This window comes from Anabrus simplex, chromosome 3 (assembly GCF_040414725.1).
Source record: "Anabrus simplex isolate iqAnaSimp1 chromosome 3, ASM4041472v1, whole genome shotgun sequence".
NCBI lineage: Eukaryota > Metazoa > Arthropoda > Insecta > Orthoptera > Tettigoniidae > Anabrus > Anabrus simplex.
Window position 1 is genome coordinate 195,948,559 of NC_090267.1, and position 13,796 is coordinate 195,962,354.

General features: G+C 39.1%; 1 protein-coding gene across 1 annotated transcript in view; it reads right to left on the reverse strand.

The window, feature by feature from the left end:
• The window catches only part of LOC136866732 (acyl-CoA Delta12-desaturase-like), a 43,701-nt gene that overhangs the window by 515 nt on the left and 29,390 nt on the right, over positions 1-13,796 (reverse strand). Inside the window, exons 4-5 of the mRNA XM_067143841.2 lie at positions 5,763-5,968; positions 4,802-4,984 (exon numbers count right to left, since the gene is read on the reverse strand). Coding sequence (XP_066999942.2) covers positions 4,802-4,984; positions 5,763-5,968 — 389 coding nt within the window. The remainder of the gene's footprint in view (positions 1-4,801; positions 4,985-5,762; positions 5,969-13,796) is intronic.

Sequence of the window (13,796 nt, forward strand, 5' to 3'; positions counted from 1 at the left end):
AAAGCAGTTAAAATTAGGATTATAGGCATCATCAACACTCTAACTCGCGATTTTTATCCAAATTCAAACAGAGAAAGGAACGTAATATCGTTTTAGACAAGATATGCGGACGAAATGTCTCCAAGCTAACTCCCATGACATCGTATATGCATGTTTTCGATATCTAGTGGTATAGAACTTCAAGATCCGTCCAAAATAGAATGTCCAGGTTTTTTTTTCTTTCTGAAATACGGTACTGCCTTCATTCAGGCCGTCGTTCGAAAGTGAAAATCTAACTGAGACCAACCAAAACGACCATGGAGACTCCCACGCAATTAGAGTATCGTTCCTGTGTACGGGACAATAGCCAGGATTACTTGCTTCGAGAACGGGAAAAGATCCAAAGGAATGATTTGTTGTGGGCGATTTCCGACAAAAAAAAGTAGTGTTACGAAAATGTTATAAACTTTCGGTTGAGGAGACTGGAGAGTAAGGAGACGATCTCTTCGACTAAGTGGTATGTTCCGTGCTGTTAGTGGAGAAATAGCGTGGGAAGACATTAGTAGGCGAATAAGCATGTGTGGAGTTTTTAAAAATAGGAATTTGAATACAAGAGGACAATTTGGGGTAAATAAATTATGCCTTTTTAGGAAGAGGGATTAAGGATTTACCAAGAGAGATTTTCGAAAGATTTCTAACTTCTTTGTGATCATTTGAGGAAATACTAGGTAATCTGCATCTGGACTACAGCCCTAAAAGCAGATCAGTCTTGATTGATTGATTGATTGATTGATTGATTGATTGATTGATTGATTGATTGATTGATTGATTGATTGATTGATTGATTGATTGATTGATTGATTGATTCTTACAAAACTACATTAACTTACATTCCACCAGTTGACTCCGAATGAAAATAGGTGGTTTTATCCTCATTTTAACAGCCATGATCTCCTCTATGACCTTCAGTGATTATTGGGTGGCAGTTTTCTTACTCAGTGTACGTTTGCATAAGACAAGAGACACACTGAGTATCTACTCTAAACTGATAACCTTTTTTGTTATATAGGACTTCCCCTTTTCCTTCAATTGGGACCAATGAACTCTGAGCTCACCAATTCCATGTTTTCTGTGTACACGTAGCCTGTTTTGCACGCCTGTGTACCACATAGGTGTGTATGTATGGACAGTATTTTTTATATGTGTATTTATATACTTCTCTCACTTTTATGACTGCACAGGATCACTTTGGTCAGTCCAATTATCCAAGAATCTTCGAAGGGACTGCTTGGGTCGTGCGTTTATCCGGGTTCGTTTTCATATGTTCTGGTCTTCATGTCTTTTCCGGTGTTGATAGTTTTCCTGCTGTGAGTTTTTATTTTCTTGCAAGTGTGAAGCGGATGTTTGTGTCCTGGATTTCTTGTCTGTATCTTATTGGTGACATCGTCCGGTGTATGGCCAATTTTCTTCAGATCCTCTCTTATTTCTCTGATCCATGTGCATCCTGTCGTTGTATTTTTGAGTCGAGATTATACTGCTCCAATTGTTTCAGAAGTCTCGAATCCTGCATACTCATTATGTGTCCAAGGAATCCCAGTCTACTCTCATGCACAGTATCAGTAAAGTGTTCCAACTCTGTACACGACAATGTTTGGGCACTGTCCGCTTTTCTGGTAATTTTTTTGGTGCAGGATCTTCCAGTTCTTCTTTCAACCGTCTGGAGTCTGTCAGTCTTTGTTTGTTCGTTCAGGTAGAAGAGAGTTTTTGGTGAATATGTGGCTTCCGATTTTATAACTGTGTTGTAGTGTTTTGTGTTTATGGATAGACGTTTTTATGTGATGTCCCGGGTTAACTTTTGTGCTTTAACTAGCTTTATTTTTCCTATCTGGATCGAGTTTTATAGTTTAGGTAGTTTGTTGTTAATTCTCCGAGGTATTTGAATTTTCTGACAATTTTGACTTCATTATCATTTACACTTATACCTTTTAATGTTGTTGTTTATGGGGCATACTTCCGGGAATAATTAACATACTATATAAAAGTTCTTGTCCCGTTGGAAACATTTTTTTCTTCTCCTCCTCACTTTTCGAAAGGTTTTGAATGCAGCTTAAAAAAATTATTTTATGTTTGCTTTGAAGATCAATCATTACAGCTTCCTGGATAACTGCAATTTCCTTATAACACCCTCCTATTAGTGCTCTTTTTTTACACGGTTACATGCTAGAAGAATATGGAGGATTGTTGGATCACTATCATTTTACGTGAAGCAAGAAATTAATCTTCGATGAACAGAGAGGTACGTATGTGATAGTCATCATCATAGACCTACACACACGATGGAACGCTGGCCTTCTAAGCTAAGGTTGGCGGTTTCGATCACGGCTCTGTCGAGTGGTATTTGAAAGTTCTCAAGTACGTCAGCCACGTACGTGGTACGTAAAAGTATTCTGGTAACTCGGCGTCTTCAATAATCGTAAAGTAGTGAGACGTAAAACTATTTTTTAGTTCGTTTGGGCCGCCTGAGGACCACAGTTCTTGTGCTTTAGCTGTGTTGTTGTTGTTAGTTTCAATGATTGCCGCTTCTGGTATTCTTAATGGTAGGCTTGGCTGCTGCTTCCTTCTTGGTACCTTGACCTTTTCTGTTGGTTCAGTAACACTTCATTTCCTTGCTGAACTCTATTTTACTTTCTGTGGATCATTTCCTGGTCTCATTGCAGTTAGCTTTTCTAAGGGATGTTAGGGAGAGTTTGGTTTTGATAGCTGAATGATAGTTTTCTCTGTTAATTATTATGGCATGATTAATATTAATTTCTGCCAGATCGTTCTCTACCTGCTGGATCCACAGTGATTTGTGGCTTTACCCTTGCTGGCTATTTTGAAGATCTTATAGCACAGTCTGTGGGAATCCATTCTACAGTATATAGATGTCCGTAGAAAGCTAACCGTTTTCTTCCGATGGCATCCTTGAGAGTTTCTTGTTGTTGGTAGAGTTCATGGTTTGGTTTGTACCATCGCCTTTCATCGTGTAGGATCCTTGGTCGTACTATCTTTCTCAGTAACTTCCTTTCTTGTACTTCGAGGGCTCTTAGTTAGGAGTTAGGCACTTTGCTGCATAGAGGACTGACGGTCTGACTGTTGCATTATAGTGTCTTACAGTAGTTAGGCATTCATCGATAAGTGTTTTGAGGTATACATTTTTCTGCAGGCATGGTATGCTTTGTCTAGTTTGATTCTCCTCTGCTCGAGATCAACTAGCTTGTTTGTTGCAAGGTCTTCTGAAATCCACTCTACAAGGTGCTTCACAGTTTTTGCTCTCTTGTTATACTTAGTGTCACTGACTCTCTAAGTTCTGTGTGCGTCTTTGATATTGGTGATGAACTCGGTCTTTCCGATGTTGGTCAGGAGACCTGTTTTAGCCGCTATTGAGTGTATTTACTAGTATTATTATTAATCATCATCATCATCATCATCATCATCATTACGTTATCGCTGAATAATAAAACGATCGTCTTCTGAGTACATCAATGTTGACTATAACCGGTTCTCCTGTCAGTTTCTCACTTTGTTGTGCAATCTCAACCCACATCACATGACTTCCATCTCCACACTTTTACGTATGTACGCAGTGGAATCCTTCCCATGGGAGCTATTCTTAAGACATAAACCTAGATCAATTCTAGAATCAGACACGCAGGTCACCCATACGGAGTCAACTCGAAACACTTGCACCAGGCCTCTTCGAAGGTCACACGCCATTTAATTCGAGAATTACAAGCTATGGCACATAAAACCTGTCAGAGCTCCTTGAGTACTTGGCGTTCATCAGTTCTTTCCTGATTTTCTCAGTTTCTTTCTTGCCGAGTTCCTGCCTTCTGCGTTCCTGCGGATAATACTTCACCACGTCAAGCAACGAGAACCTACATCCCCCCAGTTGCTGAAATCAGTTTGATACTTCTTGACATTAAACTTTGGGATGTCCTTGTATCGCTTTTGCTGGCTTCCCCGACTCCTGTTCGTCGTTCATCCGAATGAATTACTTGCTTTGACATATCTGTGTTGGGCTGGAGGGTGGGTGAGTCTATCAAAAATCGTTACCTCAGTGCTCTCCTCCAAGATACAGATGATTGTTGATTTTATTGCAAGTATTATTCCAAGACAGATTTGTTGGTATTACTCCGGACACTGTAACTGTCTTCTGTACAGTGAAGTCGTACATTCGTAAGTAAATTTTGTGGTCAGTATGGCATAGTAAACATATAGCTGGGTCTAAACTTTGCGGTCATGGTGGTCTAGGAACGTTTAAAGATGAAGAACAATTAGCACATTAGCGAATCTGACGTAATACTGTGTTTCTGGCGTCTGTCTTAACATTTGTTGCTAGGTGACTACCAAAGCAAAGTGTTCGGTACTGTTGAGGTCTCACCATTCGCCGTGAAGGAGGGAACTACCTCGTTTGAAACTGGTGAACTTGTGTTTTGTTATGTTGACTTGTATGATATGGTAGTACATTGTTACATAATAAGAACTACTCTCCAGAAGATTATAATAATCTTATCGGCTTACGTCCCACCTGCTGCTTTTACGATTCTAGGAGACGCTCTAGCCAGAAGTAATGTACGCTAGGCATGCCCAGGGTCAAATACGAATTGAATAGATACTCCACAAACGAATACGCGCCACTGGAACAAGCATGTTGTAACTACTTGTCGAATATACCGTAAGTTCTTGAGTTATTGTATTTATTCATGTTGTTAAGAACGTGCATTTTGTATATTTTGTGTATATGTAACTACATATGCACAATGTATTTTCTCACACTTACTTGTTATACGGCCGATTGCCGAAGAAATGCGCGTAGCTGTTCACTAGCCACGTTCCATTCAACTGGATGATGTATCTTGAGAAGAAACAGATAACTACTGAGTTAAAGAGAGTTTCACCCCATAGAAGTGGCACACCAATCGGAATCGTCATGGCAAAAATCACGTAGAGAGGTTTGTAGTATCTGTAAAAGAAATAAAAATATGTTGATTAATATTGGAGACCAACACATTATTTTTCGAAGATTATCATATTACCAGGCCAAGCGCTGCCTGCAATTTTCAGTGACAGAAAATGCTGACCCTTCAGCCTTTACATTAATAAATCTGCTTACTAATATAAATCAAACAGAAATATGTGTTATTAATATTATTGGGGATTTCCTTTAAAAATACCATTTAATTTCTTTGAAAGTATAATAGGGTGGAATTTAATCACGAAAATATTTTCTGATAAGTAAATTACCCGGTGTTTATGGTTATGACAAGTAGATGCTTATAATTGGCAAGTTATGATATTTATCATTCAGAGTAAGTTTAGAAGTAATGGTAATCACCTGTGCAAGGTGTTATTAGTAACGGTAACTCCTGCAATAAATGATAGGTAGGAGCCTTGATGACATAATATATAATTATTGCGTAAGAGGTCATGCTGTAGGTAGAATTCTATAGAAAGTGATTCGGGGTTTCTAGAAATATGTTACTGAAAGGAGCGTGCCTCTACTATGACATCTGGCTGAGTATCGACACTTGTTCCAAAACATGATGAGAATTAGTTTATGCGGATGAGCACATTTATAAATAGTTATGTCGCATTGAATTCTTAACACACAAAATTTTGGATGAATAACTTCATATTCTAGACACAGACATCCTTGTCAATGTTACTGATATAACAGTTGATAATGACATTAAACCTCGATTATTTTTCTTTCAGTGTTATCGAAGAATGTGAGTACTTACTTTTTCTGGAACATAACCAAGGGATCAGCCTCAAGGTCCGAAAGATCAATATGTTTCCAAGTGTTTTTCACGTCTGGATGCTTGCGCATCATCAACCAGCCAATGTGAGAGAAGAAGAAGCCTCGCTGAGAGTTGTGTGGATCAGCATCTGTATCGCTATACTTGTGGTGTTGTCTGTGGTCTCGCACCCAGATGTACAGACAGTTCTGTAAGCACGCAGATACCAGTATAATTCTATTAAATAACAATTTATTTTAATTTTCCTAGTAGTTTAATATCAAACCAACTCATACAGATTTTTTGGCGATGATAGGATAAGAACAGGCCAGGACAGGGAAGGAATAAACATTGATCATAATTAAGGTAGAGCCTTTCCTGATGTAAAAATACGAAATCATGGAAAACCATATTCAGGGCTGCAGATAGTGGGGTTCGAATCCAAGATTACAGCTAAGCGGTCCGTACCACGCAGCCAGCTTGCTTGGTTGTAGAATTAATTTTTGAAATATTGTCGTTAACGTTCTCCACCAATTTGGACAAGATTTTCACATTCCTTGGTTAAGAATCTGCTGCAATACTCACAGTGAAAACTAAATCAGACCAGATGCTCTACTTATAGAATACAATACTTCCATCCCCCAGTTTCGGATCACCTCAAACTGGCGAGGGAGTAATCATTTATTTTAATCCAAAATGTGTTTTGATACATGCATTCTTTACCCTATTACTACATTAAATATTACAATTTAAACTTATTAACTACTTTAATCCAGTTTCTCAGAGGTGCGTTTTTTCTTTAAAGTTTATTTATTTATTTATTTATTTATTTATTTATTTATTTATTTATTTATTTATTTATTTACTTACTTATTTATTTATTTATTTATTTAATTGAAATTAAATTAAATGATCTATGGATTTTAGTGCCGGGAGTGTCCGAGGACGTGTTAGGCTCACCAGGTTAAGGTCTTTTGATTTGACGCCCGTAGGTGACCTGGGCGTCGTGATAATGATGATAATGATGATGATATGATGATGAAGACGACACACACACACAGCCCCCTGCCAACGAAATTAACCAAGGATGGTTAAATTTCCCTACCCTGCCGGGAATCGAACCTGGGACCCCTGTGTCCATAGGCTAGCGCGCTAAACATTTAGCCATGGAGTCGGAGATTTATTTATTTATTTATTTATTTATTTATTTATTTATTTATTTATTTATCTATTTAATTTATTTATTTATTTGTTTGACCAAGATGTTAACGAAGTTATATAGTCTAGGAGAAAGATGTATCTTACTCTCTCTAAGTTGTATAACTGCTTACCTTTGTGTCATCAGTCTTTATAGAGTTATACTACAATTGCAACATACATTTTGAATTATTTAAATGACTGAAAGAATGACTGAATACCTATATGAATTGGTGAGTGAATGATTTCATGACTGATTTGTGCTCATGCTTTAGTGAGTGAACAAAAACTCTTCTCACGCAGTCATGGACAGCCACAAACTGGGAGGAGAGCATTCATGATTGAGTGGATGAATGAAATAACTGTATAAAAAAATAAAAAGGTCCTCTCTCCCTGTCACGGATTACCACAAACCTGGAAGTGCTCTATCTATACTTCTCAATGTTTTCATTTTCCTTCAATTAAATGAATAAATTCACTCAATATGTAGTTTATCGTATCATAATTATGATACACCTGTGTTCATGAAATACTTTGTCTACTAATCATTCTTATTATTAAGTCTTGTTCGGTGGTGGTTCACTTGTAGAGGAGCAAATTCTTCGCGATCGGTGGAGGTTTCCTGCAGTTGGTTTCTTTCAAGTGACATAAACTCCGTGGTATAAAAGGAAATGGAGTAAGTATTAACAATGTCGATTATGCTGACGACAATGTCCTTCTGGCCAAAAGGAGCGGAGAACCTACAGCAGATATTGTCGAAAGTGGTGGAGACGTGCAAAAACCTTGAACTTGAAGAAGACCAAATACATGATTGTGAGCAAGGGCCCTGTCGTAAATCCCGGTCCATGGGTCAACGGATCTCCGATACAGAGGGTCGAGAAAATTATGTAGGCCTACCTAGGTAGCGTCGTCAACGAACACTGGGACCATTCCCAAGAAATGAAGTGCCGCACTGAGAAGGCCAAGGTAGCACGTATAAACCTCCGTCAAGTACTCTATAGCAGAGAACTACCATTGCAGCTCCGGGTTAGGATATCACGGTGTACGAAATAGAGACCTGGACTATGACGGAAACTACCATGGAAAGATTAGAAGCATTTGAAATGTAGGTCGACGATCTATGCTTCAAATCAGCTAAGTAGAGATAATACGCAGATGTGTAAAGAATAGAACTGCATAGGACTGTTAAGATCGAGAAGCTCTCCTACTTTGGCCATATCATGGGGCACCCGGAAACTTACACCCTCCTCCAAATAATTATACGAGGAAAGATCCAGAAGAAGGGAAGTCCTCGGAGATCCCACACTTCTTGGGTGGACAGTGGTTCGGTCCAACAACTATTTCGTTCTGCTCAGCCAAAATGATAACCAACGCCCGATGACGGATACTGCACTAGAAGCATAATAATAAGAAGAAGAAGACATAAACTCAAAAATATACCATAGCTGTTATCTTGGATGAATGAGAGAATCCATTTAAACATTGTTTTTGGTATTCTTAAATTCAGTAATATAATTGTCTGTAAGTACCGTAATTTTCCTAGGGACCGACAATATTTCTTCATTTTAAAAACGTCTCAGAAGCCAGTAAATTATTGAATACAAGATACAGGTAAACCCCGTTATACGCGGATTCGTTATCCGCGATTTCGCATGTACGCTATTTTGGTTTAAAGTCTAGTGCTGCTATCTGTTAACAGTGCATGGAAGCTGTAATGCCTTTATGGCGAACTCACGGGGCAAGCGAATCTCTACGCGCATCTTCTGTCGTGTTTGTCGAGACGTGAATCGCCAGCTTCGGGCAGTAGAGCTGTACTCGGCAGGTTTCATATTTAAAACGCCGACTAAAATGAAAGAAAATGTGCCTGTCGAAGAAGAAACAAGGTTAGAAGTTTTGGATCATTTTGAGAAAGGTGAGCGTACTGTTGACATTCAGCGTGCTTTGGGACTTAGTAAACCCACTCTGAGAACTATTCGTAACAATGCAGAATCAATTCGAAAACTGATCAATCTTCTACCAACTTAAGGGTGACTAGAGTGATCAAATCTCGCTTGGAAGCGACGGAAAGAATGGATTGGATTGAGCATCATAACGAACAATACATGCCTCTCTCTGGAGCTACTGAAGCTAAATCCAAGAGCTTGTATGAAGAGTTTAGTTTATTATTGTGTGTTTCAGTGTTAAATGTTTAAATGTATAAAGTTTGCGCAGGCCCCGTGCTGTAGGGATACCGTTTCTGCCTCTTACCCGGAGGCCCCGGGTTCGATTCCCGGCCATGTCAAGCAATTTTACCTGGATCTGAGGGCTGGTTCGAGGTCCACTCAGCCTACGTGATTACGATCGAGGAGCTATCTAACGGTGAGATGGTGGTCTCGGTCTAGAAGGCCGAGAGAATTCGTCCTGCTGACGATACGATACCTCGTAATCTGCAGGCCTTTAGGCTGATCAGCGGTCGCTTGGTAGGCCAAGGCCCTTCAGTGGCTGTACTGCCATGGGGTTAGGGTTGGTTATAAATAGAACCATGATAATGGTTATTTCTTTTTTGTAAAAATACTAAGAAGCTCTGCTATTCAAACTTAATATCTGAGTAAACGGAAACCTAACCCTATATTTTACATATAAAATGACTCGCGCTTTGCGCGAATTCGGTATGCGTGGCAATTCCGTGGAACGTAACTATCACGTATAACGAGATCTACCTGTAATACAGTAACAGTAAACAATGTTGTAAAATGTAATTGGCTACGAGGAATGCCTAGTCTAAAGTTACAGTCCCCGAAGACTGCCGTGGGCAGTTTCGAAGCCTAAAAAGTTAACCTTAGCAGTCAAAGGAGTTCAGCTGGTTACTTAACTACGTTCCTACAAAATTGTTTCTGGGAAGTATAGATGTATTGCTATATATTCTTAATACATACATCCATACTGTACATCTTCACTACAGTCTATTATGACTTTTAGCGTTCAGTCTTCAAGAATCTGTGAGTATACTGAACGCATCCACATTACTCTATTTCCAGCTAGCCTCCTGGCATCGTTTAGTTCCACACCTCTTATCGTTATATTTAGTGCCGATGACCTCTAACAACAAACATCATTATCATTATATTTGTCGAGTCCAACTATTGTCACCTTGGATTTCCTCTATTTCTCTTACCCTCCATCGCCACGTTAAAAATTATCCTGGGTAACCTAACCTATCTTCCTCCATTTATCTCACATGAACCGTCCACTGAAGCCGGTTTATACGTACAGCTTCATCCATGGAGTTTATTTCTAACTTTTTATCTCCTAATTTGAGCACCCTGCTGCTGTTGCTTCCTCCTGTTAGTGCCACCAAACATCCTCGCTAATTTCATGCCTATTACTTCAATGAATGAATAAATAAATAAATAAACAAATAAATAAATAAATAAATAAATAAATAAATAAATAAATAAATAAATAAATAAATAAATAAATAAATAAATAAATAAAACACCACTGATCCGCATTTAGGGCAGGCTTCCCGGTGGCAGATTAAGTATCATTTGCTTACCTGGGCTTTCCTTAAAGTATTTTGAAGAAGCTGGAAATGTATCAAGTATCTCCCTTGGTAAATTATTCCAATCCCTAATTCCTCTTCCTCTAAATGCATATTTGCCGAGCTTGTCTTCTTGGATTCCAGCTTTATCTTCATATTATGATCTTCCATATTTTGTTAAAATTCCATTTAAGCTTATCCATCTACGAATGTAATTCTACGGCATCTTTTCACTGAAAGATTGGACTATAGCGCTTGGTCAATCAGCTAGTCCCGTTACTTCCAAGTCTTCCCAGCCTAAAGTTTGAAACATTTTCGTAACACTACTCTTTTGTTGGTAATAAAATCCAGTAATCCTAGTGGGGGCCTCACACATTGGAAGCATACACTAATTGGGGTCTTGTTATTTGGTTTACGTCGCACCGTCTCAGACAGGTCTAGGATAGGGCAGTGCCAGTACTGGAAAGGAAGCGTCCTTGTACTTAATTAATTTGATATCCCACCATTTTCTTGATGTGAAAATGGAAAACCTCGTAAAATCATCTTCAGGGGTGCCGACAGTGGTATTCGAACCCACTATCTCCCGAATGTAAACTTATAGGCACACGCCTCAAAATTTAGAGACTTACCAGTGACTTTCACGCCCTCTCCTTCACATCCGTACCACAACCTCATAACCACATGAAGAGATCTATAGCCATTATTTACAATCTCTTAATGTGATTACCCCTATAAAATGTCTTCCTTATAGCCTATTAATATTGCTTACAGTCATCCTCACGAGTTACTTTCATTCCATTAACACAGCAATTAAAAGTTAGAGGACATTTCCTCTTGGTGAAACCTGTAACCTTACTTTTCAACCTGTTTACCATTAAACCATTGTCTGCTCTTCATCTCACATTAGCGGGGTGTTTTTACAGTCGCTCACATTCCTGTAACTTATTTATTACTCTATACAGTATAACATCATCCGAGAAGTGCCCTACTATATCTTGCTGGAATCCTACAGTTTGAGATTCAATGGAATAACCTTTCCTCTCTTTACTCTTTACTTCAACTACACGGTCTAGGGTTACATTGTCAAGCACAGTACCAACACCGTTTTCTTGATTCCATGGTAGATTACATGAGTCCAATTTCCGATGTTTAGTGCTTTGGACACTCTCCACTCTCCTGAATACAGTAGAGGGTGGTCAGTCTTCGATACACCAAGCTCGATAGGTGCAGTCGCTTAAGTGCGGCCAGTATCCAGTATTCGGGGGATAGTGGGTTCGAATCCCACTGTCGGAATCCCTGAAGATGGTTTTCCGTGGTTTCCCATTTTCACACCAGGCAAGTGCTGGGGCTGTACCTTAATTAAGTCCACGGCCGCTTCCTTCCCACTCCTAGCCCTTCCCTGTCCCATCGTTACCATAACACCTATCTGTGTCGATGCGACGTAAAGCCAATAGCAAAAAAAAGTCTTCGATACAAGACCTATTTCATTTCGACTCCTCGTCCAGTCATCGACCCTACATTCAACCTGCAATATGCGCTTTGAAATCATGGTACTCTGCTTTGGCAGTCTATTTACTTCTATCATTTTCATCGCTTCGAGAGAATGTTCTAGCATTTCCATCGCATCGGTGAGATGTTCTAGTATTTCCACTGCTTATGGGGTACGCCTTAGCCTTTTCACTTGTCTTTGCTCTGTACAAATTATTCATAATAAGAACGTAAATTTGAGTAGCTATATGTTTTAGGCCGGATCCTTCCTGACACAAAGGCAGTAATAACCCCTCTTACTAACTGGAGATAAGGATGGCGCCGTTGACCGCTATCCTGCTACGCCCTCCGCCAGGTGATATCGTCGCTGCTTATCATCAGTCCTGACCTCAGAAACGTCCAAGTGGCCTGCCGATTGTTTGCCTGTTGGTCCGCGGGAGGTATTTCATCTCACTCCAGTCACCCGTACTTGGGAGACACCTCTATCCAACACCTGGGGTTGCGCGCACTAGGGGTTACAGGCTCTCCCCGAGGGATTTTTAGTACTATTAACAGTACTGATATACATAAAATGTTAGTATCATCAAGTTTCATACTCAGATGGAACAAATAAGGATACTATTATCAGTTTATTTAAAAGACACAATTCAAAATACAGGCATCTAGCACCCAACGGATATGTTCAATTAAAATTAATGATAAAACTAAATTTACTGGGAGATGATACCTCACCCACAATGGCGCTACAGCCCTGATGGGCCTTGGCCTACCAAGCGACCGCTGCTCAGCCCGAATGCCTTGCGGATTACGAGGTGACAACATTATTTCTCCTAACAAAGTCTGGTATTAGCCATTTCCCATGGGCTTCGCAGAAATTTGTTCCTAAAGAGTGTGACGTGGAAAAACGTGGATTTGTAAACGATGGTAATAATAATAATAATAATAATAATAATAATAATAATAATGGGAGTGAGGACAATCAAATAAGCTCTCTTTTAGTATCTTTGTCATCCATTTGTGAAGTGGATCAGACCATTATTGCAACCACGGCATCCTTGTCGAGAACAGCTCTCAGAAATGCCACGCTCGTTTTTTTCATACGTATTTCCCATTCAACTTCCATTGGATTATGAGGCCAAGTTCTGATATAATAATAATAATAATAATAATAATAATAATAATAATAATAATAATAATAATAATAATAATAATAATAATAATAATAATAATAATAATAAATAATTTCTGAACGGTCAGTGTCTTAGACCTTGGTTCATAATGTCCCGAATTCGATTTCCAGCCCAAACTAACTTACCTGGTGAATTTCTATCATTTGGGGACTGTGTTTTTGTACCTACATTTATTACTTCTTCATGTATGTACATACAGTACAACACTCAGAAACGCGTAATAGTTCAATGTATTGCCTCACACAAGGTTTGACTCGGTAAGGGCATGTGGCCGTTAAACTGGGCCTGTCCCCCATGTGATCGAGATCCCGTCAGGGTTTGGAAAAATTCATCAGTGGTGCTGAAATCTGTTATTTGAAATTGTGAAATAATGCATTCATGTCTAACCCTACCCTACGGATGTCTATAAAGACAGAAAATAATTTCTGTAATTATTTCTTTCTTCGACATCCAGCAAGGTCAAGAGAAGGTAAAATGTGCTCAACTGAATTATCGAGATTCTTGGAATACGTACCCCGAACGCTATCGATTATTAATAGCTTTCGGCGTTACCTGCAAAACGTGCTTCACAATAAGACTTTAAAATTTGTGATAGTCATGTTGAGAAACGTTTAACCGAGGATGATAAATCAGCAGCATGCG